This window comes from Oncorhynchus kisutch, linkage group LG11 (genome assembly GCF_002021735.2).
Source record: "Oncorhynchus kisutch isolate 150728-3 linkage group LG11, Okis_V2, whole genome shotgun sequence".
Taxonomy (NCBI): domain Eukaryota; kingdom Metazoa; phylum Chordata; class Actinopteri; order Salmoniformes; family Salmonidae; genus Oncorhynchus; species Oncorhynchus kisutch.
In genome coordinates, this window is record NC_034184.2 from 55,874,715 (window position 1) to 55,899,283 (window position 24,569).

The following is a 24,569-nucleotide window of genomic DNA, read 5'->3' on the forward strand; positions in this document are numbered from 1 at the left end:
TTAGTGTGTGTGGCCCGGAAACTGTAAGCAAGTAGCATCAGGAGGCAGTCTATTTTGTTTGAGCAGTGTAGAGAAGGGTGTTGAGGTGAAATATTGTTCCGCATTGAATCTTTTATTGGATTTTCTTTTAGTCACACTGGTGCTCCCAAAATAAGACTCCAGGTCGCACAGCAAAATATTTTGTTGCAGATGCGAGCAAATTGGTCACACTTTAGACCCCTGAGTGCACTACTTTTTACCATAGCCCTAATGGTCTTTTTGAAAAGTACTGCATTAAATAGGGAATAGGGCGCCATTTGGGATGCAACCGTTGGCTGTTGTCTTGGTGTGTGTATGGGCCGGTTGGTTGTTTTTCCTGGAGGAAGAGAAGAGAATCACCGTACACGGAGTCTCATTAGCAGTCAAGCAACATATCGGCCTAAAGAGAGCCTGGGCTGTCACTGGGGAAGAGTTTGTTTGCTTATTTGATTATTTTCCTGCTTTACCAAAGGGCACATTCCTAGTGAAAATGGTTAATGGCCTGTGGTTGAGGAGTATCATCATATCTCATAAAGTATTTACAGACCCTGATAGGCCCCAATGGTTTGCTAGGCCTGGTGGGTATGGTCTCTCCGCGCCTCCCAAGCAAGCAGTTATATTCTATCTATTTTCTCCTCGCGCTCCCCTTTGCTACACTCCCTTCACTGCCTGGCCCTGTTTACCCCACAGTAATGGGCTGGAAATCGGGGAACATTTAAGGAATAAAGCAAGTGAACAGAGACATAATGCATCAGGCTAGGCTGGTTCCTACTCGGCATTCCCAAGTCAATCTAGCTGTGTGTCAGTCAGCGCCTTCCTGAAACGTGTTCCAAATGGCACATTATTCCCTACATAATGCACAGCACTACTTTTGACCAGCGCCCTGTGGACCCTGGTCAAAAGTAGCGCACCTCAAAGGTACTAGGGTGCCATTTGAGAGTCACATATAGGCTATGTGGGAATCTGTGGGGAGCAGCCCAGTCTTGGAGGCTCCCATGGTGGTGTGGTGGGGAAAGTGGGGCCTAGCTCTGCACTCAGCATCTTTTCATGCTCCCCCATCCCCCACTGGGCGATGGAGTTTGTAATATGGCACAGACAGAAACACGTTTTGTACCTGCGCCATGGCAACACCTTGGTCTCTGGTGGAGCACAAATCAAATCGAAGTTTATTGGTCGCATTCACAGATTTGCTGATGTTATTGCAGGAGCAGCGAAATTATTGTGTTTTAATAATACACAACAATATGCACATACTCCAAAAAGGTAAAATAAAGAAATTAAGACGTAGCAAAACGAACAATATAAGAGTCCGGAATATAAATATATATAGGTATATGCAGTACCAGTCAAACGTTTGGACAAACCTACTCATTCAAGGATTTTTCTTTATTTTTTACCGTTTTTTTTATTGTAGAATAATAGTGAAGACATCAAAACTCAGAAATAACACATATGGAATCATGTAGTAACCAAAAAAGTATTAAACGAATCAAAATGTATTTTCTATTTGAGAATCTTCAATGTAGCCACCCTTTGCCTTGATGACAGCTTTGCACACTCTTGGCATTCTCTCAACCAGCTTCAAGAATTACTCACCTAGAATGCATTTCAATTAACAGGTGTGCCTTGTTAAAAGTTAATTTGTGGAATTTATTTCCTTTTTAATGCGTTTGAGCCAATCAATTGTGTTGTGACAAGGTAGGGGTGGTGTACAGAAGATTGCCCTATTTGGTATTAGACCAAGTCCATATTAAATAAGCAAAGAGAAACAACATTCCATCATTACTTTAAGGCATGAAGGTCAGTCAAGACTGAAAATGTCAAGAACTTCAAAAGTTCCCCTAAGTTCAGTCGCATGAGGACCGCCACAGGAAAGGAAGACCCAGAGTTACCTCTGCTGCAGAGGACAAGTTCTTTAGAGTTAACTGAACCTCAGAAATTGCAGGCCAAGAAAATGCTTCACAGAGTTCAAGCAACAGACACATCTCAACATCAACATTTCAGAGGAGTCTGCATGAATCCGGCCTTCAAGGTCGAATTGCTGCAAAGAAACCACTTTAAAAGACACCAATAAGAAGAAACACGAGCCAAGAAACACTAGCATTAGACGGGTGGAAATTTGTCCTTTGGTCTGATGACTCCAAATTTGACCGCCGTGTCTTTGTGAGACGCAGAGTAGGTGAAAGGATGATGGGGGGGAGGTGTGATGGTGTGGGGCTGGGTGCTTTGGTAGTGACACTGTCGGTGATTTAGCATGGCTAACACAGCATTCTGCAGTGATATGCCCTCCCATCTGGTTTGCGCTTTGTGGGACTATCTTTTGTTTTTCAACAAGACAATGACATAGTTTTGATGACTTTACTAATATTCTACAATGTAGAAAATAGTACAAAACATCTTGAAAATCCCTTGAATGAGTAGGTAGGTGTCACGCTCTGACCTATTATCTCTGTTTTCTTTAAATTTTGGTTAGGTCAGGGTGTGACGAGGGTGGGTATGCTAGTTTTGTATTGTCTATGTTTTTTTTTATGTCTAGAGGTTTTGTAGGTCTAGGTATTTATATGTCTATGGTGGCCTGATATGGTTCCCAATCAGAGGCAGCTGTTTATCGTCGTCTCTGATTGGGGATTATATTTAGGTGGCCATTTTCCCTTTTGTGTTTGTGGGTTCTTGGTCTATGTTTAGTTGCCTATCTGCACTATTCATATTAGCGTCACAGTTTGTTTTGTTATATTGTTCAGTGTTTCGTTCTTTAATAAAGAAGAATGTATGCATACCACGCTGCACCTTGGTCTCCTTGGTACGATGGACATGACAGTAGGTGTGTCCAATCTTTTGACTTGTACTGTGTATATATATATTTTTTACAATTTGTCATTTTTGTTCTAAACCCACTGCCCGCAAGTCGTTGTGACCTCATCAAGTTCACCACCCCCATCCCGACCCAGTCCATTGTTTGGTTGCACCTGTTTATCTGCCTTTTACAAAGCTCGTAAGGTCTCCCAGTCTGCCATGTACGGAGATTAAGTGACCAGTATCCAAACATGAGATGCGTTGACTTGTCGGGTGAGTGTAGCAAGCTACCTGGTTTAAATATCAACAGTATATCAACAGTACACTCTAAAAACATGCTGGGTTTTAAAAACACCCCGGAACTGGGTAAATAGAGGACAGAACACATGTTGGGTTATTTTTGACCCAGCCAGTTGGCGTTGCTTTCAGATAGTTATTTTTGGACACCAATGAGAGTAAATGTCATTCTGTTTTTTTTATTATAAGAACAAATATTTCACCTTTATTTAACTAGGTAGGCCAGTTGAGAACAAGTTCTCATTTACAACTGCGACCTGGCCAAGATAAAGCAAAGCAGTGCGACACAAACAACACAGAGTTACACTTGGGATAAACAAACATACAGTCAATAACACAATAGAAAACCTATATGCAGTGTGTGCAAATGTAGTACGATTAGAGAGGTAAGGCAATAAATAGGCCATAGTGGCAAAATAATTGCAATTTAGCAATTAAACACTGGGGGGAAAAACTATATGGGGGTGAGGTAGTTGGGTGGGCTATTTACAGATGGGCTGTGTACAGGTGCAATGATCGGTAAGCTGCTCTGACAGCTGATGCTTAAAGTTAGTGAGGGAGAAATAAATCTCCAACTTCAATGATTTTTGCAATTCGTTCCAGTCATTGGCAACAGAGAACTGGAAAGAAAGGCGGCCAAAGGAGAAGTTGGCTTTGGGGATGACCAGTGAAATATACCTGCTGGAGCACATGCTACAGGTGGGTCCTACTATGACGACCAGTGACCTGAGATAAGGCAGTGCTTTACTGATCACCAGAGGAATAGAGGAGTAGGATACGGGTACGGTTAAAGGCTATAAGAACTGGTCGGGGACAAAGAATAAGAGGAGCAGATTTCTGGGCATGGTAAAATAGATTCGGGGCATAATTTACTGACTATGGTAGGTTGTGAGTTTAGTGGAGGTAAACCTAGGCGTTGAGTGACGATGAGAGGTTTCGTTCTCTGGAAGCACTAGTTAAGCCTGGTGAGGTCTCCGCATGTGTGTGTGGTGGGTCAAAAGAGCTATCTAAGGCATTTTGAGCGGTACTGAGGGCTCTACAGTGAAATAAAACAATAAGAACTAGCGAAGACTGCAGTAGACAAGGCGATGAATGGGCAGAAAGGGTCAATTAGGTATATACAGGACCTTCGAGGCTGGCACCGACAGGTAAACAAAATGAGTCCAGGGAGCATCAGCTGTGTAGCCGAGTGATCATAGGGTCAAAAGAGCAGCAATAGGTGAGTCAGGATGCCATTCGGTAGTCACTAATACGCTAGGCGAGCAGGGGACACAGCATTCAGAAAAGCTAGCGGGCCGGGGCTAAGTAGATAGTTCTTCGGCGACATCGTATCAGAATAGCCTGTTAAGACCACATTGGGCGATCACGTCGGTAGTCCAGTCGTGATGGATCGGCGGGGCTCCGCGTCGACAATAAATGGTCCAGGCTGGCTGGTGACCGAGAAAAATATGAAGACCGCTACCCGTGGCTAACAAAGATTAGTAGCTAGTTAGCTGGCTAGAGCCTGATGGAAGTTCCAGATATAAGGAATAGAAATAGCAGATCTGTACCACATTGGGTGAGGAGGGTTGCAGGAAAGTATATTTAGTTCGTAGATAGAAAGTGAGATTAAGATGTATATGAAAAAGACCTACTATTTACACGGGATAAGACAAACACACACATCCTACTGCTACGCCATCTTGGAGAGCAAAAATTTTCTCTTGTATTGTTAACAAATGTTAAGGTAGATCACTGACACTTTTGTACTTAAAGAGATTCCCCGTTAGTTTGTATAGTTCTGTAGCGCTCACGAGCCAAAAGTGGTACATGAAAATTGCATACTACATCATATACAGTGGTTCCTCCTATAAAAGCTGCGCCATACTGCGGCATACCCTGCAATTTGGCTTAATTCATTTGATTAATATTATGGTGTTTCCATTCAGAGAATTTGTCCGTTTGTAAATTCAGACCGTTTCGTTCCGTTTTCATGTTAACCAGAGTGTCGGTGACTGTAAATGTGCTGCTGGAAACAATTGAATTATGCTTTTTATCCGACGTTTGCTGACACCGGCCATTTTAGTGCATTTTTCACCCTGCCAGCTCCTATTAGTTCTATTGCGCACTGTGGCTCCAACTCACCTTCCGAACATTCTATTCCCAGCTCATTGTTCAACGTCACAATGCCTGCTCACGTAGTTTTTTTAGTTAAAATGTAAACAACTAAAATAATATTGGAACTCTGCGGTCTTCCCATTGTTTCCTATGGGGGAAATATACGCATGTCTGTCTTGCCGAATATCTCGCAATGTGTAAATTTAGATTTTTTTCAAATCACGTGTAACCGATAGCTAGTTAGCGGGGTGCACGCTAATAGCGTTTCAATCGGTGATGTCACTCTCTCTGAGACCTTGAAGTAGTTGTCCGCCTCGCTCTGCAAGGGCTGCTGCTTTTGTGGAGCGATGGGAAACAATGCTTCGAGGGGGACTGTTATCTATGTGTGCAGATGGTCCCTGGTTCAAGCGTAGTTAGGGGCGAGGAGAGGGACGGAGGCAAAACTGTTACACGGGCACCATTTTAATCAGAAGAATCTCCTCTTTGTAATTATGTAAGTCTGGGCAGCGAGCTTTTTTTTCTTATTTTTTTCCCCCCTACTTTTTCATTACGCAGACATAAGCACAGCTGACACCATTGAGATGCGGATGTTTACTTTCTACACAAATTGTTTTTGCCCAACAAACAGATTGTAGTGGTGAAATAAAAGAGAATTTTTTTTTATGGAATTCTAAGCATCACTCCAGTCAAAACAGGCTCTGCGAATGTTCAATTCCATTAATGGGCTCGCGCTAGTGTTCCAGTCTTTCAGCCTTGGGTGAATTTTGACGAGTTCTATTGTCCGGGATATAGAGAGCCAGGGCCAATTTAAGAAAGCACCCAAATGTAAATTGAGAAAGTACAACAACTATACCATTTAGCTAAGCTAAGAATGACGAGAATAATCAAGTCAATAAACGTTGGGTAGTTAGATAGCCTATAAGTTAATATACTGGCAAGTTTGATGTATAACTACTAACGTTAGGTAGCTAGCTAACATACCGGTACAGACTGCTATTATATGCTATGTGGTTCGTAAGGACAGCGTAGCTAACAAATTGTCAGCCAACATAACGTGTAAGGTAACTTATTTGAAAAGGCATTACTTTATTACATTGAGTAGTAAGCTACCCCTTAGTTATCTGGTCTGTGATAGGAGGGGGGGGGGATTCACACTTAGCCCAGCTATTAGTGTATTAAGTAAAGGTTGAATAGTCTATTGTTCAGCTATTAGCACCCCTCCCCAACTTGCAACAAATTGCTGTTCCCATCTCATTCCTTTCCCTCTTCCACGCATCATCATTCTGCTCCTGAGTGGCTCGCTTGTGGAAGTGCTGGCAGGATATGGCAGCATCGTCGGTTGTGCGTCAAGAATTCAGCATACAGTAGCGCGTTTGTATGAAGGTGTGGTTATTCACAGAAATTGTTATATGCTATGGAGGTACATTTGTCTTTTTGTCGAGAGCAAAACTTTTTTTTTTTCAATCATAAATAATTTTTCTGAAAGCAACTTTTTTCCAACACAAAGGAAGTCAAAGCGTACACCTACGAAGATGGCATCTCAGGTAAGCAGCACTGGGCTGTATATCCTAAAAATCTGCTGCTTTAGATTGAACGGTCATATCTCAGTTATTGTTTTCATATCTATAAAAAATAAGTTGTTTTCTTTACTTTCAGAGAGCGAGCTGACCAAGGGGTCAAAAATGTAGATATTGACAGATGTTCACTGTCCGAGGAACAGGCCGTGGAAGCTTTATTGCTGGCAAAAGTGTCCATAACCAGAGGTAATTAAACTGTTATGTTTTCTTTTTCTCCGTCTCTGCCTGTCTTGTGGTACATGGAACCTGTCTCACATGCATTCATTTAAAAAACCTTAAGATGTCAGCTGGTATTTTTCAGATTTACACCACATAAACACAGCCATTTTCACTGAACTATAATTTTCCCTGGGGGTTAGCCTTGCAATAACCAAGTGGTGAGACACATAGCCCTCTATATGTAAATGTTTCCTGCACACTCCGATTTGTCTGCATCACATACTGTATCTTCTATTGACATTATCTTCTATTGTTTGTCCTCCTGTGTCTGTTTTTCAGCATAAAGTTCTCTGTAGCCAATTAGTGTGGACACCAGGTGAAACCACACACACACAAGAAACAGTCTCTCTTATTCACTTCATCCCCTCTCCCCCTTCTCCCTAAATCTTCTAGGTTATATCAGCTGTTTTGGTGAATCCCTCCTGCATCTGAACTGGCTGACACAGAGGGCACAGCATGATCATAGGTGAGATGTCACTTGGTCAGGTCAACAGGAAGTATTATTATAGAGATGTTTTACATTGAAATACAGACATCGATGTAGTAGTCCCGGAGTTAATGATACAAGGTCAGTTTTGCATTTCACCTCCTGATTTAAGATGGGGGAAAAAACAAGGCTTAATCATGCTCTCTCTCTATCTATTTGTCACTCGTCTGCAGGTATGTGTTGATGTGAGAGGAAGCCAGTCCTATCATCGCCACCTCACCCGCTCTTAAGATAACCTTCGGGCCAACAGTGGGCTCAAGGCTGGTTAGGAGACACCGCAATTGTGATGAACTGAGAGAATATTAGGGTACCACTGTAATTCATGAATCATATGCTGTCTACCGCTGTTCTTACCTCTTTCCCATTCTGTCTTATACACCTCTCTCCACCTCGTTTTTCTTCCTAGTTTTATAATGCACACTATATGTGCATTGAAGTACAGATTCAACTTGTATTTATAATATTACAATTATCATAATTATAATGCATTTATGTATTTGTAACACCTGGATAATGAACTTCTTTCAATAAAGTGTTTCACATTCTTCACTGGTTGAAATTAAGTACCTCATTGAAATAATATCCTTTGTCCTCAGATTAATGCAGATGAAGGGAGTTAGATATGCATAGTTCTTTTTTGTATATATGAATTACAAATCAATCATGTTTCTAGTCTATTGCATAGTTACAATGTGTACTCATTGATGTCCCAGGAGCAGGTGTGGTAAACATTGTTGACGTGTATAGTTGTAATACATACATGCAGACACAGCATCATTCAAATAATGGAGTTTGATATGACTGAAAAATAATGTCTCAGAGAACCGCACCTTTATTTGCCAGGGAAGAGTACATGATCAGTGAATATATTCAATGTACAGGCTACAATGTTGGAATCTCATGCATGGTAATAACTACAGAACATGTGTCTATAGGACTTGCATCCTTGGCGCAATAAAGTTATTATATTCTACTCTATCCATAGGCTTCATTAATGCCATTCAGACTTGAAGTTGATACAACTATGATAGCTGAGGTTCATAGATAGGTTCTAAACTAATATTCATACCAAACGTTTTAGGGTCCATGCACAGATCGGCTACATACCGTAGCTAGCTACACATCCATATGCATACAGTTATTTTTATCCTCCACTACACAATCAACAAGTAAATAGTTAGCTAGCTATGTTACTGGAGCTGCATCACAAGGCAAGCTTACACAATTGTACATTCAATTTGCAGTAAATGCTTTAGCTAGCTAGATTCTTTACATCCACTGTTTCACAAGACGACAGCCTGGTTTGCTGCTTTTCTCAGGAGTCCCTAAAACATTAAACCACACGAATTACAAATTCATTGTCCTAACACTAGCTAGCTGGCTAATGTTAGTTAGTCAACTTGCTAAATAGCGATTTTCGTAAATTAACTTTATGACAAAAGAATATGAACAAATGTTTGTCTTTACATTAACTAACATATTCCTCTCAATTGTAAATGTTTTGCTTGACTCGTTATGACGTTATAACAACTTACATCTGGTTCCACCATGTTTTGTCAGCCATCTTTGTTGAAGCACGCCACAAGGCAAGGGTGGCTCGCGCCAAAATTCTTCATTGGAACCACTCGATATGATTGGTCATAAAAAACCTTGGGACCCAAATGCATAATGAGTGCTCTATCTCCCCCTTGTGGTAATCTGGAGCAATGAAGCCATGACACTGGGTACCTCTAAGTCGCGCGGTGCAAGTTCGCATTTTCTAAAGGAGGAACCACTGTATGTGCAGATATGTGCACCACGTCATTATTCTCTCATGCTCTGCTGTGGGTGCATGATGTCGCTTTCAAACTAGGGATTTCGTCGCTAACTGAGGTACTACAGTAATTCTACTCATAGATTATGCATGTGTAACAGTATAACTTTTGTCCATCCCCTCGTCCCTACCCTGGGCTCGAACCAGGGACTCTCTGCATACATCAACTACTGACACCCACGAAGCATCGTTACCCATCGCACCACAAAAGCCGCGGCCCTTGCAGAGCAAGGGGAACCACTACTTCAAGTCTCAGAGCGAGTGACGTCACCGATTGAAACGCTATTAGCGCGCACCACCGCTAACTAGCTAGCCATTTCACATCGGTTACACATGTATGAACTACACATTGACACATCCAGCCCAAATTGGAATGTTTATAAAACTACTTAGTAGTTGTCAGTATTCTGGAGCATGTCTTAAATGAGGCTTACACAAGTTGAGTTCCTCAAGTGCCTATGTGTATCCCAATGATGAAATAGTTACCACTTTGTTATGTTATTTAAATAATCATGTTATTAATTGTATAAGTCCATATTTGCCCTAGTCCACTGCATATGGGATAGTGTGCCATTAGTGTGCCACTGTAGGGCTAAAAGTGTAACTGGATGATTGACCTAAGGGCCTCGTCTAAAACCATACATATTGTATACCCTATAGCTCTGTGATACTCAAATGGCAGCTAAATATGTCTGGACCACCATGCCATTTTCTGTGCTAATGATATACATTCATTTAAAATAAAAACATCTACAATATTCCTGCTCCTAATATGCAGAATTGAGGTAAAAACGCATGTGATATCATTATTTTTAGGAATGTATTGATTATTATTATTATTACACATAAAATGTTAGGATTTATGGATCTTGCGGAGTTGGTTAATGTTGCCTTTCAAAACTACTGTCTCATGACCTCTTTATTGTGTGTAATAAAATTGAATAATTCTTAATCTAATAGAGTATGGGTGACCTACAGAACAGAAACTCGCTCCACAAAATACCAAAGCTCTCCTGTAGCACTAGTACTGGAGCATCTTCCTTGTTTGCTTCCCAAATTACACACTAAAGAAGTTCACTAAATAGGGAATAGGGTGCCATTTTGGACACATTCCTCCTTTGCTTTATTTCATTATGATTTGATATCATGGTGGACGGAGGAGAAAGGGCTCTGCATCAATGTGTGGAGGTATCCTGGTGGCCATGATCAATGCTTTCTTCCCCCTGGTGAGTCTTTTATTGAATTTTCAAGATAAATTTATCAGGAGCCATTGTGGATCCACGTCTGGCTGACAGATTGATTTTCGGGAGAGGTTTTTCTCCTAATTTGAGTAGCAGGGACCCGGGTGGGCGGCTGTAAATTCACTTCTACCATAGAAAGGGGCAGGGTGGGTGACTAGAAGAGGAGGGAGACGGAGGGATCACAAACCTTAGTGCAGTAAGCAGGAGAGGAGAGTGGGGGTTCGATACACTGAGCTGGCTGTGTAATATCCTTCAGGGGAATGAAGGAATGATGCTGAACCCCTCAAAACCAAAAGAGCAGACCCCGAGCGCTCACTCTGTCCATACAAACAAGATTGAATGGAATGTGTCACACTGTCTGTCTATCGGTGGCAGGTAGCCTAGCGGTTAAGAGCGTTGTGCCAGTAATCAAAAGGTTGCTAGTTTGAATCCCCAAGCGGACTATGTGAAAAATCTCTTGATGTGACCTTAAGCAAGGCACTTAACCCTAATTGCTCCTTTAAGTTGCTCTGGATATGTGTCTGCTAAATTACTTAAATGTATCTCATTGGGAGAGGATGAAGAAGATAACCAGTCAGATGCACAACTGAATGCATTCAACTGAAATGTGCCTTCTACCTTTTAATCCAACTCCTCTGAATCAGAGAGGTGTGGGGGCTGCCTTAATCAACGTACACAAAGTTGTTGTTGGGGGTTAACTGCCTTGCTCAAGGACAAAAACACAGACTTTTCACCTTGCCAGCTCAGGGATCTGAACAACCAACCTTCTGGTTACTGGCCCAACACGCTTAACCACTCAGCTACCTGCCACACCAGAGGGGAGGTACATGGTCAGCACAACATAACCACAAATATAGACAGTCAGTAGCTAGCTTCTCCCAACTTGGTTACATAGGTGGAAAACACAACGATCATATCTTTCAGTGTTTACAACAAACACAGAAATGTTAAAGATGCTAAACTTAAAAGGCAGCCATTTTGCTTCCACAGCTTTGTTTTCACACAGAACACAATGAATTAGTTATATAAAGCCTTCCAGCACCTGAAGTAAAAAGCCATTCATATTTTAGAGAGAGAGGGAGTTAGGAGTAGGGTGCATACTGTCTTCGTCCCAAATGGTGCCCTAATTATTTTGTAGTGCATTACTTTCGACCAGGGCCCACAGACCCATAGGGCTCTGGTCAAAAGTAGTGCACTGCATAGGGAATAGGGTGCAATTTGGGACACATTCATACTGTTGCAGTGCTCATCCACCTGATTGAATTTACTGACTGCACAATCTAACATACTCCATCTGTCCAGCACCAGAAGCTAGCAAGTCACACACCACATTATGTGACCGGATTCAGGATCGTAGGCTTTTGATGCTATTTCCTACTTTGAAAAAAAAAAATTGTGTTCCTTAACATAAGAACGTTCATATGCCTTAATTACAAGTAGGTCTGGGGCCCGTAAATATGAATAAATGAGCTATGTAGGAAGAAAGGAAGGGTCCATGATTGGCTGAGATAATTGAGGGGCATAATAGAGACTACACTCTAAAAATAAGAGGTTCCTGGAGTATCCTTTAGTAGTTCTTCAAATTGAAACTGTAGAAGAACCCCTCCCCTATAAGTTCTTCAAAGAACCCATTAAACAGGTTTTTCAAATAACCCCTTTTAAAGGATCCTCAAAGAACCTTTGAAGAACGTTTTGGGGTTCATTTTTTAACTACCCCCCCTCCCCTATTTTTTTATTATTATTAATAATAATAAGGATAACAATAACACAATATTGTAAATGTCAGTGTTTATGATTTTCAGTGTCAAAGCAGGGGGGGGGGGAATCTAAATATGAGGTAAACTCCCTGCAGAGCCCCAAGTCCAACTGGTATATCCTCTGGTATGTTAATGTTGATGTTCTCCATATCCATAGCAATGATTTTGCAGTGCATGGGGATCGAACAGGTTTCCTGTTATATTCATCAGAGGTGTAGGGAGGGTCTGTGAATCAAATAAATAGTCATTATACAGATGTTTAACAAACATGCACACAACAGTATTCATACCTTGTTTTTTTTGTAAATGTGAAAGGGGGAAAAAAAACGTTTTTTTATAATGGTGTTCATACACATACCTTGTCCATAATGTAGGGATTTTCATTGAAGAGATCTGCATGTGGTCTGCATAACAAACCAATACCAATTGGCAATCCTTTGTATGCCTTCTCGTCTGTATACGTGTAGAGACGGACACAAAAATGAGCATATCAGTCATCTGCACACAATACAGCTAGCCTTCAACATATTCTTATAGCTGTAAGGGATCTTGTCCTCCTCTTCTGAGGAGGAGAAGCGAGAAGGATCGGAGGACCAAAACGCAGTGTGGTAAGTGTCCATAATGTTTATTTTAAAACATAAACTGAACACTATGAAATACAAATACACTCGCATTAACAGGACTCTCAGACCTTGAGAAAACAGATTCTCTGGTGTAATGAAACCAATATTTAATTATTTGGCCTGAATGCCAAGCATCATGTCAGGAGGAAACCTGGCAACTTTCCTACGGTGAAGAATGGTGTTGGCAGCATCATGCTGTTGGAATGTTTTTCAGCATCAGGGACTGGGAGACTAGTCAGGATCAAGGGAAAGATGTATGGAGCAAAGTACAGAGAGATGCTTGATGATAACCTGCTCCAGAGCACTCAGGACCTCAGACTGGGGCAAAGGTTCACCTTCCAACAGGACATCGACCCTAAGCACACAGCCAAGACATCACAGGAGTGACTTCGGGACAAGTCTCTGAATGTCCTTGAGTGGCCCGGCCAGACTTAAACCCGATCGAACATCTCTGGAGAGACCAGAAAATAGCTGTACAGTAACAACCCCATCTAACCTGACAGAGCTTGAGAGGATCTGCAAAGAAGAATGGAATAAACTCCCCAAATACATGTGTGCCAAGCTTGTAGCGTCATACCGAAGAACACTCGAGGCTGTAATCGCTGGCAAAGGTTCTTCAACAAAGTACTGAGTAAAGGCTCTGAATACTTATGTAAATGTGATATTTCAGTAGATTCAGTAGAAAAATGGAATCCATTTTAGAATAAGGCTGTAATGTAACAAAATGTGGAAAAAGTCAGGGGGTCTTGAATACTTTCTGAATGCACTAAAATATAAATAATAAAGGAGGGGGAACAGCAGGAGGAAAGAGAGGAAGGACAAGTTTTGTGTCCCAAGTAGTACACTATTGGCTATACCATATAGTGCACTACTTTTGACCAGATATCTATGGGCCCTGGAAGTGCACTGTATAGGGAATACAGTGCAATTCAGGACGCAGACAAGATTTTGATGAGTTCCCAGACATGAATATGTTGAGGAGATTTTGTGGCTGAATTAAAATGTCAGAACAAGCTAAGCTGTTGTTCATGCAGACAGAAACAGGCCACATCAGGAGAGCGGGCAAATAGTGGAGTAGAGAGGAGATTGACAGGAGAGGAGATGATGTGAAAATATCACGTCATATTTCTACAGCATGTTAGAGAAATCTGATCTCGGAGTTAGTAAGAACAGACATAGGACACACTGGTCACACTCAACCTGATTACATTTCTATGAAACTATAATTATTTCTACAAATGGCATAGGAAATTGGGGACAACACAAATGTCTTAAATCAAACATCTAAAGAGTCATTTTGAAAAAATATGTAAATGGTCAGGATATCGTTCTGTCACAGTTAGATTATTTGTCTTCAGATCATTTGCAATCAGTCACGAGCACAGTGGCATAGACTATTGAAGTTTCTTTGTCCCAAGAGGAGTCCAATAATTGAAATGTACATATTCACTGCAAATCCTTTGTATTGAGATTGAGTGCCATTGTGAACTGACTCCGCCCCCTTTGTTTCTCATTACTGTTACAGCTCCACTCAGACGGGGACCGGGGTGACGGTAGCATACGATACGTCCTGACAGGTGATGGAGCCGGTAGTCTGTTCATCATCGATGAGAACTCTGGGGATATCCATGCCACTAAGAGATTGGACCGGGAGGAGAAGGCCTACTACACGCTCCGGGCCAAGGCCGTCAACAGAATCACTAACACCTCTCTAGAGGGAGAGTCAGAGTTTATCATCAAGATTCATGACATTAACGACAATGAGCCCAAGTTTACCAAGGACCCTTACTTCACAGAGGTACCTGAGATGTCCCCACTGGGTGCGTATGAACACCTACACCCTGACCCTTAATTCACACACATACCAAATATGTAACCTCTTGGTACGTATGACAGAAGTAGGCTACAGAGAACAACCCTACATCCCATCTCACTCACTCCTTACCACAGACACCTACCAGGGCAGAAGTGGTTGAAATGTTTCTGGTTGTCAAGTCATAACCATGTCATCCAGTTTTGTCCTGTGTGTAACTGTAACTCATAGCCTGACCGACCATTGTTAAACAGGTCCACAGTTAAGCTGATAGCCTGGACATCATTATAGAAGAGGGGGATCTCATGCAGTCAGTGGTAATAATATATGCCATACTTGTATATGCAATGGATTGCAGGATTAGAAGGCTTATGTGTGAGACAAGCTAAAGTTGTTACAAACAAATTCCTATCCTGTTGGATCAATGAGGGCTTTATCAATCATAATAATGAGAGGAAAGATTGTCCACATCCCAAATAGCACCCTATTCCCTATGTAGTGCACTACATTTGAGCAGGGCTCATAGGGAATAGGTTGCCATTTGGGGTGAATAAATTGAGTCGTTAAATGCGAATGATTACAGGCCATTAACTGTTTTATTACAGCCAAACAAACTAAGTGAAGCGGCCCAATGATGCTGATTATATTATATACTTGAGCTAATCTTATGAATACTCTGTCCAGTTATCAATTGCAACACATTAAAAACTCTGTTTTTGCCTGGCGTATGTCAATAATGTAGTTGGAATTCAAGACGATTAATCATGCAGTTCAGATATTAGGTAGTCTTGGGTATGTGAAGTATACACTTAACACTAAATAGTCACATAACACCGACAAGTGACAAACTGTCAGCCTGTTTACAAACTCTAAGTAAGAAAAGCAGTTGCCCATAGCCACCAGTGAGGTGTGCTTTGAAAAGAGGGCCTGTTCTGGACCGGCCTTTGTAGTGCAATCGACTGGACACTTTGTCCTGTGAACTACTGAGCATTCCCTCTTCAGAAAGCAAAGTGGTATCATCAAAGAAATTAGCTTGCACTTTATTTATTCAATTAAGAGGTTAAAGAGAAAAGTAACTTTCCGATGTTTGTGCAGCAATGTAAAGCGCCCCACTAGTTTCACCCGTGCAGACCTCACGTTGGCACTGATTTAGAAGTTTCCGTTGGTCACGATTCCAATGTCATTTGCACAATTCTATATTTATGTTCATTGCCATTAAAATAGTTCCACTCAATTAATTATTCTTATGCATTTAACGAGTCAACACTGGGCCCCACTAGGCATCGCTGGGAGGTACTATTTGACGAACACTTCTCCCCTTTGTTCTGTTGAAATATCATTCTCCGCCTCTTTGATAAGGAAAATGGATCACAGCCGTTGCCTTGGATCAGATATATGGTTTTTAGACACTCGAGATACACAAATCGTTTTTTTAGGGGTTTGCAAACAGCAGAGCTGCTTGGGGGGGGTCATTTGTGACGCCACCAAAGACTTCAGTTCAGCCCAGTTCACTTTATTGGCCTTATTCAGGAAGTTGTCTTGAATCTTGTGTTATTGAGTGCTCCCCAACGCCCTCCGACTCCATTCCATGTGTATAACTTTGCTCACCTCTTTTTTTTCTCCTCCTCCTTCTTACCTTCCCCAGGCACGGTGGTGATGCAGGTGACCGCTACAGACGCTGATGACCCTACATATGGTAACAGTGCCAGGGTGGTCTACAGCATCCTGCAAGGACAGCCATACTTCTCTGTAGAGCCCAACACAGGTCAGTGTTAACAGACCCTGTCTTTTTTTTTTACCCCGTTTTCTCCCCAATTTCGTGGTATCCAATTGTTTAGTAGCTACTATCTTGTCTCATCGCTACAACTCCCATACGGGCTCGGGAGAGACGAATGTTGAAAGTCATGCGTCCTCCGATACACAACCCAACCAAGCCAAACTGCTTCTTAACACAGCGCGCATCAGACCCGGAAGCCAGCCGCACCAATGTGTCGGAGGAAAAACCGTGCACCTGGCAACCTTGGTTAGCCCGCCACAGGAGTCGCGCGATGAGACAAGGATATCCCTACCGGCCAACCCCTCCCTAACGACGCTAGGCCAATTGTGCGTCGCCCCACAGACCTCCCGGTCGCGGCCGGTTACGACAGAGCCAGGGCGCGAACCCACAGTCTCTGGTGGCACAGCTGGCGCTGCAGTACAGCGCCCTTAACCACTGCGCCACACGGCCCCAGACCCTGTCTTTTTGCTTTTCTGTAGACAGAAAGGAGAATTGGGGTCAGTTACAATGCAAATACAGAGTTCTATAATATTTACACTCTACAGTCTATCTGTGGCTCAAGGGAGCAAAGTTCCCAGGGAAGTATACACAAGGTGCCATTAACCTGCCTCACTGAAGATTCAACTAACACCTGAATGGAACCCAAATTCATACTGCGAGTGAACCAGGATACGAACAGTGTACTCCCCCTCACTACCACGTCTGGAGACTCTCTGTGTGTGTGTGTGTGTGTGTGTGTGTGTGCGTGCGTGTGCGTTCACCGCAGCTATTAACTCCCGTGTCAGACTGAAGAGACATGACAGAAAAGAAGGACAGAATCTCCGCCAGCCGCCGCTTTTTGATCCCACTGCTCCGTCACCACTGCTATATTTAATCATTTGTAATGTGTGCTTTGGAATGGATCCCAAATGAGTTCTTTGCGTGAACAAAAGGGAAATGGCGACCCCCAAAAAATATATTTGCAGTTTTAATCGCAGGATTAACAGTAATGTGGTTTATGCCAGATGTGCCATGTAAACTGACACCCCCCCCTACACAAAGGCAGGCTTGGACATCATAAGCATGATTCGCTCTCTCGCTCTGTGTCTATGACTGTGAGGAGAATAGGAATAAGAGTGAATGAGGGAGAGTAGCAAAAGACGAGAGAGGGAGTGGGAAAGATAAAAAGATAGAAAGAAGAGAGAGACAGAGAGAGAGAGAGAGAGAGACAGAGAGAGAGAGAGAGAGAGAGAGAGAGAGAGAGAGAGAGAGAGAGAGAGAAAAGACAGAGAGTGAGATTAAGAAAGAATAGAGGGAGAACGAGAGAGAGAGAGAGAAGAAAGATAAAGAGAGAGGAAGATAGTGTAGAGAGATGTATTCAGAGTGTACTGGTGTATACATACAGTACACACACATACTGTGTATATATGTATTGTTCCCCCTCAGAACTACTTGAATGGACTAGCATGTTTTTCAGTTGCTAGCTGTCCATCAGCGAGTGAGATACACACACACACTCCTCTGTGTCTCCCTCCTCCCCTGCTGCCACATCCTAAGTGATGAAAGAGCAGGATGAGAGTTTTATACCCCTGCGTTCACCGTGCGTTTCACCAACGCTGCTCAGAACTAGGTTTGAATGATGTGCACCATCAACCCTCACATCCCCTATTGTTTGATATTCAATTAATTTCCTCTTTGGAAAAAGTGTTAGTGCTATAAATATCTATATCGATCAGAAGTATCTAGTCTTGCATCACTTTGATCCTCTGTCCTGACTGTCTGTCCTTCACATTCAGGTGTGATCAAGACAGCCCTGCCTAACATGGACAGGGAGACCAAGGAGAACTATGTGGTTGTGATCCAGGCTAAAGACATGGCTGGACAGATGGGTGGGTTATCAGGGACCACCACAGTCAGCATTACCCTCTCTGATGTCAATGATAACCCACCACGCTTCCCAAAGAGTGAGTATAGTGCACAAAAACAGACAGATGTGTGTATGCACATGCACTCACTCACACACACACACATAAGCACACACAAACACGCACATGCGCTCATCCACGCACGCACACACACACACACACACATCAGTCCCCTGAATATAAAACTCAGTTCACTATACAGGCTTGTGCCAACCAGGCAGCCTCCATCTGGTGGCAATTTCAAAATGAATGTGGATTATTGCAGCAAGTATTACTGTGCTGCTGTGGCGTGTGTGTGTGTGTGTGTGTGTGTGTGTGTGTGTGTGTGTGTGTGGCAGTGCCGCTCTCTTGAAGGCTTGGCATAATTAAATGTAGAGCCATATGAGAGAGTGAAGGGTCCTGCACAGTGCATCAGATCGGCCTGCTAATCCCTATTAAATGAAAAGAGTACACTGTGGGTTTTATCTTCTTCACTCTTTCTCTGTCGCTCTCTCTTTATCTCTAACTCTATCACTTTCATTCTCTTTCTCTCATGTCATTCTCCATCTCTTTCTCTTGCTCTCTCTAACGCTCTCAATGTCACCGTGTGTGGCTCCGCTACTGTCCTTTGTTTCTCGTGTTTCTTCTCCTTCCTCGTCCTCGCTTTCAGTGTTTCTTTTTTGCCATTCATCTTTTTCTCATACACTCCTCTCCCACTTTCCTTCCATCTCCTCTCACACATTGTCTCCTGTCCCTCTCTTTCCCTTGCTCTCTCCCTTTCTGGTGCATCTGGTGAATTGCAAAGGCAGCTGCATCAGATTGACAGATTACTGGTGTCATTTTGTTTCCCCTCAGTAACAGCAGTGTGTGTGTGTGTGTGTGTGTGCTTCTGTGTCTCTGTGTTTATCCCTGTGTGTTTGCGTGTGTGTGTGTAAGCGTGTTACACTCGGTTAGAATCAACGCGCACAAGCCAAACAGCTCTTCACGTGACAAAACTCACACAAACGTAGAAACCCTGACTCCGTTTATCACCCTCTACAACAGGGAGACAAACACTGTCCCTGCACCTAACCTCAATGGACAGAACAAGAAGGGAGTGTGATATGTGTGTGTGTGTGGTTTTACTATCCATGTGGAGACCATAATTCCTCACAAGGATAGTTATAGTTAGGGGTTAAGGTTAAGGTTAAGGAAAATAGGATTTTGAATGGGAATTAATTGTTTGTTCCCTACAACGATAGTAAAACAAAAATGTCTGAGTCTGTGTGTGTGCCCATGCCTTTGTGTGTGCGCGTGTGTACACTTGCGTGCCTGAATGGAAGATGTGTGTGTGGGACCTGCCGACTCAGGTGTTGTCCAGAATGATGTCAGCATGTTTTATGAGGCTGTCAGTGGTGTTTGTATATGCAGCCCATGTGTATATCAGGTCCATCCCTCTGCAGACGGCAGGGTAGCCTAGTGGTTAGAGTGGTGAACTAGCAACCGGAAGGTTGCAAGGTCAAATCCCTGAGCTGACAAGGTACAAGTCTGTCGTTCTGCCCCTGAACAGGCAGTTAACCCACCATTCCTAGGCCGTCATTGAAAATACGAATTTGTTCTTAACTGACTTGCCTAGTTAAATAAAGGTCAGACCAGCTATTTATTGAAGCATATGATACAGTGGGGTGCTCAAGCTGGCAGACAGGGACGCATCAATTTATCTGGCTCAAACCAGGAAATCATCTGGTGAAAATAACTAGCTATGCATGGGCCAATGTATTGAATAGTTGAATAAATAAATGATGCAAGATTGATTGATCTTGGCTTTGAAGATGTACAGTATCTAAACGTATAGTTTAGTTTAGGGGTTGATCCAGGTGCTACAGATGGAAAAAGCGAACGTACGCATTTCTTTCCTCCAGGTCTGTATGAGTTCAAAGCTCCCGAGTCGACAGAACCGGGCTCGACAGTGGCCGTGCTGCGTGCTATGGACGCTGACATCGGCAGGAACGCTGAGATGAACTACCGAATCACCAGCAGCGACGGCCCCTCCATGTTCGACATCTCAACCAATAGGAGCACACAGGATGGTGTCATCACCCTCAGGAAGGTCAGTGAATGGCTGGATTCCAAATCTACCACTACCCTTTGTCCTTAGTCCCTATTCCTTCACTCCTAATCCCTAGGTCACTCCTTCAGTATGGCTGGATTCCAAATCACTCCTAGTCCCTCGTTAATGGGGCATTCGACCCTACTCCCTAGGTGTTATCACACTCAGAAAGTTCAGTATGGCTGGATTCGAAATTGAACCGTAACCCCTATAAACACTAGATCAAGGTTTCCCAAACTCGATCCTCGGGGCCCCAAGGGGTGCACGTTTTAGTTTTTACCCTAGCACTACTCAACTGATTCAAATAATCAACGAATCCTCAAGCTTTGATAACTTGATTCAGCTGTGTAGTGTTCGGGAAAAAACCAAGACGTGCACCCCTTGGAGAGAGTTTGGGAAACACTGCGCTAGACTGTACGACTGTACACACTTGTTCAAAATGTTTGCATTCCAAATCAACCCCTAACCAGTACTCCCTAGGGCCCTAAAAGTATCTGGTCGATGTAAGTGATATGGTAACAGCTTCACCTTGCTTTTTGAAAGGGTGGATTTTGCCACATTGCTATCCAGTCATGTCAGATTGTACATTCACGTGCTCAGATAGGATGCATTCTTAGTCACGGTTTCTGAGTGCAGATCAGATTGATGCTGGGTATTTATTTCACCAGAACCAGCCAGTAGTCCTCTGGGTGCTCTGAGCTATAGTATGTTTTGATGTATTAAACAGAATCAGATTGTTGCTTTATCAAATGCCCTCTTATCCTCTAGTGTGGATTTAAATCGATCACGCCACTTCCACCAGGTCGTCATTGAGTGGAGGGAGATGTAATTGCCTTCTGCTGATGCTACCGTTGTAATGATATTGGAGGGATCTCGGCTCGCTCTCTCTCGCTCTGTGTGTATGTGCGGGCGTGTGCATGTGCATGTGTACAGGGTCTGGTCTACAGCCGAGCCTACTTTAATTAAATGGCTCATCTAGGTAAAAGGGCATGCCAATTCTCCTGTACCACTAGCACTGTCACCAAACAACACATGCTCATGTTGACATCATTAAACCCCTGTCTTGAGGAAAAGCCAAACAAGGACAAAAAAATTGATCAACGATTTATTGAGTATGTAGGGTCATATCAAATGTCTGTATTTGTTTGATATCAAGTTCGGTACAGGCAGACAGTGGCCAGTTGAAAGCTCATTGGCATTGAAAAACCTGCACTGATGCAAGTGCGCACACACACACACGCACCTACCTCTCTGGTTAAATGACTGCATTTGATTTGGCAGTAGCTCCCTCACAGCTAAAGGCACACGTCAGATGTGTTCTTTCCAGAGAGCGTTGGTGTGATGGCACTCTTAAAGATGAAGCACAGAGCCAGAGGTGTCATCCCATGGCTAGTGATTCCATAGCATAGACCAGTCATTTCCTTTCAAAGCCATGAAGGGAATAATAATAATAATAATACTACATGGTATTTATATAATGGACCCAAAGTCGCTTAGAAGCAAACAAGTGCACACTTCAGGAGAAAGGAGAGATTATTGGGGTTCACACACAAGAAGAGGAGAGAGCTCTAAACCTTTTTTACACCACGTACCTGAGTAAATTTACTCAAGACAGAATATAATGCTAATTGTGTGGCGCTCATATTTGTCCTATTTTCACACGCGCATGTGTGAATTGGAAACTAATTTTTGCATATCCCAACTCTCCCGGTGTTCAGGATTAGATGTTCAGAAGTCTTATGGCTTGGAGGTAGAAGCCTTTTAGAAGCCTCTTGGACCTATACTTGGTGCAATTAGGCTTAAGTGCCTTGCTCAAGGGCACATCAACAGATCTTTCACCTTGTCAGCTTGGGGATTTGAACTAGTGTAATGTAATATAGATATCGCCAATAGCTAGATGAGTCACCATTTAGTTTGGTGATAGTGATCCAACCATTATGTCGGTTGGTGGAAATCCCCATCGACTGAGGATGAGGGGTCTCCCATTATGTATGTTGAATAATAATAAACTACATTTATCAATCTGACTCCATTATTATGTGAATGCTATAGGCCCATACCCGCATCCAGTGGGTATAGCCAAGGTTGCGAGCCTTGAGTCACCACTCAGAATACTATAAGATACACATGTCTAGGTTTACTGTCATGCAATTATTAAGAGGCTGAGGAACAAGGAGCTAATATCTGGCAATTAATGTCCTAGCATCAAATTATTGAGTTGTCCTCAGCTCAGAGATGCACAGTTAGAGACCAAGCGTACTGTATATGCTATGTGTATTGTGTAATTAACAACTATCAATAGCCCTATTAAATTATAGGCACATAGTCAATCAAATAATTACTCTGTAAAACGAGGAATGCATTTGCTCAATTCAACTAATAGAATGTATTACGAAATAATTGACACTCAAACAATTAGAGTGCACATGAAATACATACATTACAAAGTAACACAGAGTAAATTACTATCCCCAATAGGCTAAGACTTAACATGGTTACATGTGTCTTCAGTTCAGAATCATCTCTAAGAGACAAACAGTGTGTTTGATGCGCGCAGGAGCTTGAATTACGGAAACAGGAAAACACACCCAGATTCGAATCTAATCAACTCAATTTGAATGTTATGACCAGACAATAGGAATGTGCCTGGTAACCAGTCAACCCAACATACAATTTAAATCCAGTCAATTAAAAAATACAGCAACCAGAAAACACACAATGCAATAAGACATATCGAAATGTGCAGCTCTTTATAAGCTCTTGAAACAAACCAACCGCAACAATTTAATTCACACAGTAACATTCATTTCGTCGATTCAAGTTTCATCAGTCTTCACACCTCTCCTGGTGACAGTGACCCTAGGATTTCCACGAGAACTTTGCGTCCTGGAGATTGCTACAGCAAAGGTGTGACTCGCTCCTGTGAGATGCAAATATACCGCTATCACACTGGACAATGCCCTCACCAGTCTGGTTTCAGCAAGTCACCAGTCGCGAGTATATTACCTTCTCACGTTCTTCTACTACACTAGCAACAGTCCGGTTACTGGCCCAACGCTCTAGCCACTATGCTCCCTGCCACCCCAGACACCAGAAAGCAGCCAGACACAGAAAAAGAATTCAATTGTTGAAGTTGTGTGTGACTTCGACAAGGATTGTGTTGCAAGTCACAGAATTTGTCTGTGTGAGAGGGGAAGTGAATTAAAAATGTGTCAACTGACGAGGGACAGAGAGGTTGAGTCACACTGAATCAATTCAATTGTTGATAGAGTGCGCGTTGTTTGGTGTGTCTGTGTGTGTCTGTGCGTGCGTGTGTGTGTGTGTGGGTTGCTTAGACAAGGAGGGTGTTGCATGTCACAGGATTTGTCTGTGTGAAAAGGAAAGAAAGTGGAATAGAAATGTGTCATCTGGCAATTGAGTGCGTGTGAGTTGTTAACCCTCTCTTCTCCACTCTCCCTCTGTCTCCTCAGTCTCTGGACTTTGAGAGGAAGCGGTCCTACACTCTAAGGATCCAGGTGGAGAACTCCAACCCTGACCCTCGGTTCCTGCGCTATGCAGCAACCACGGACGGGGCGACGGTCAAACTGATCGTGGAGGATGTGGACGAGCCGCCCGTGTTCGACCGGGTCGGCTATGTCATGGAGGTCAAAGAAGACGTGGCAGTAGGCACAATCATCGGATCAGTCAGCGCCACAGATCCAGACAGCAGCCGCAGTCCCGTCAGGTACTACGCACACACACAAACACACACATTGGGGAGGGGAGAGGACAGACACATGCACACACATACACACACACATACACACTTATCTGTTATTAATCAGCGGAGGAGTTCAGCCGACTGAATTATTGAGAATATTAGAAAGGCAATTAGCACCCCAACAGCAACAGATTTAACAAGCTTAGACTAACTATCAGAAACGAGAGGGGCAAATAGTGTGTCTGTATGTGTGTGTTTGTCTGTGAGAGTGTAGGGCGCATTTAGATAGATAGATGCTAACAATGTTGGTTGTTCAGAAAAAAGGAGTAAAAATAGTGGTTGTGAAAGGGGAGAGTAGAAGAGTGTGGGTATGGAATAGAGGGAA

At 42.8% G+C, this 24,569-nt stretch overlaps 1 protein-coding gene across 1 annotated transcript in view; it reads left to right on the forward strand.

The window, feature by feature from the left end:
• The window catches only part of LOC109899533 (cadherin-6-like), an 86,240-nt gene that overhangs the window by 51,623 nt on the left and 10,048 nt on the right, over positions 1–24,569 (forward strand). The window contains exons 3-7 of the mRNA XM_020494855.2: positions 14,448–14,742; positions 16,381–16,500; positions 18,288–18,455; positions 20,297–20,484; positions 23,955–24,208. Of these exons, the coding sequence (XP_020350444.1) occupies positions 14,448–14,742; positions 16,381–16,500; positions 18,288–18,455; positions 20,297–20,484; positions 23,955–24,208 (1,025 nt within the window). The remainder of the gene's footprint in view (positions 1–14,447; positions 14,743–16,380; positions 16,501–18,287; positions 18,456–20,296; positions 20,485–23,954; positions 24,209–24,569) is intronic.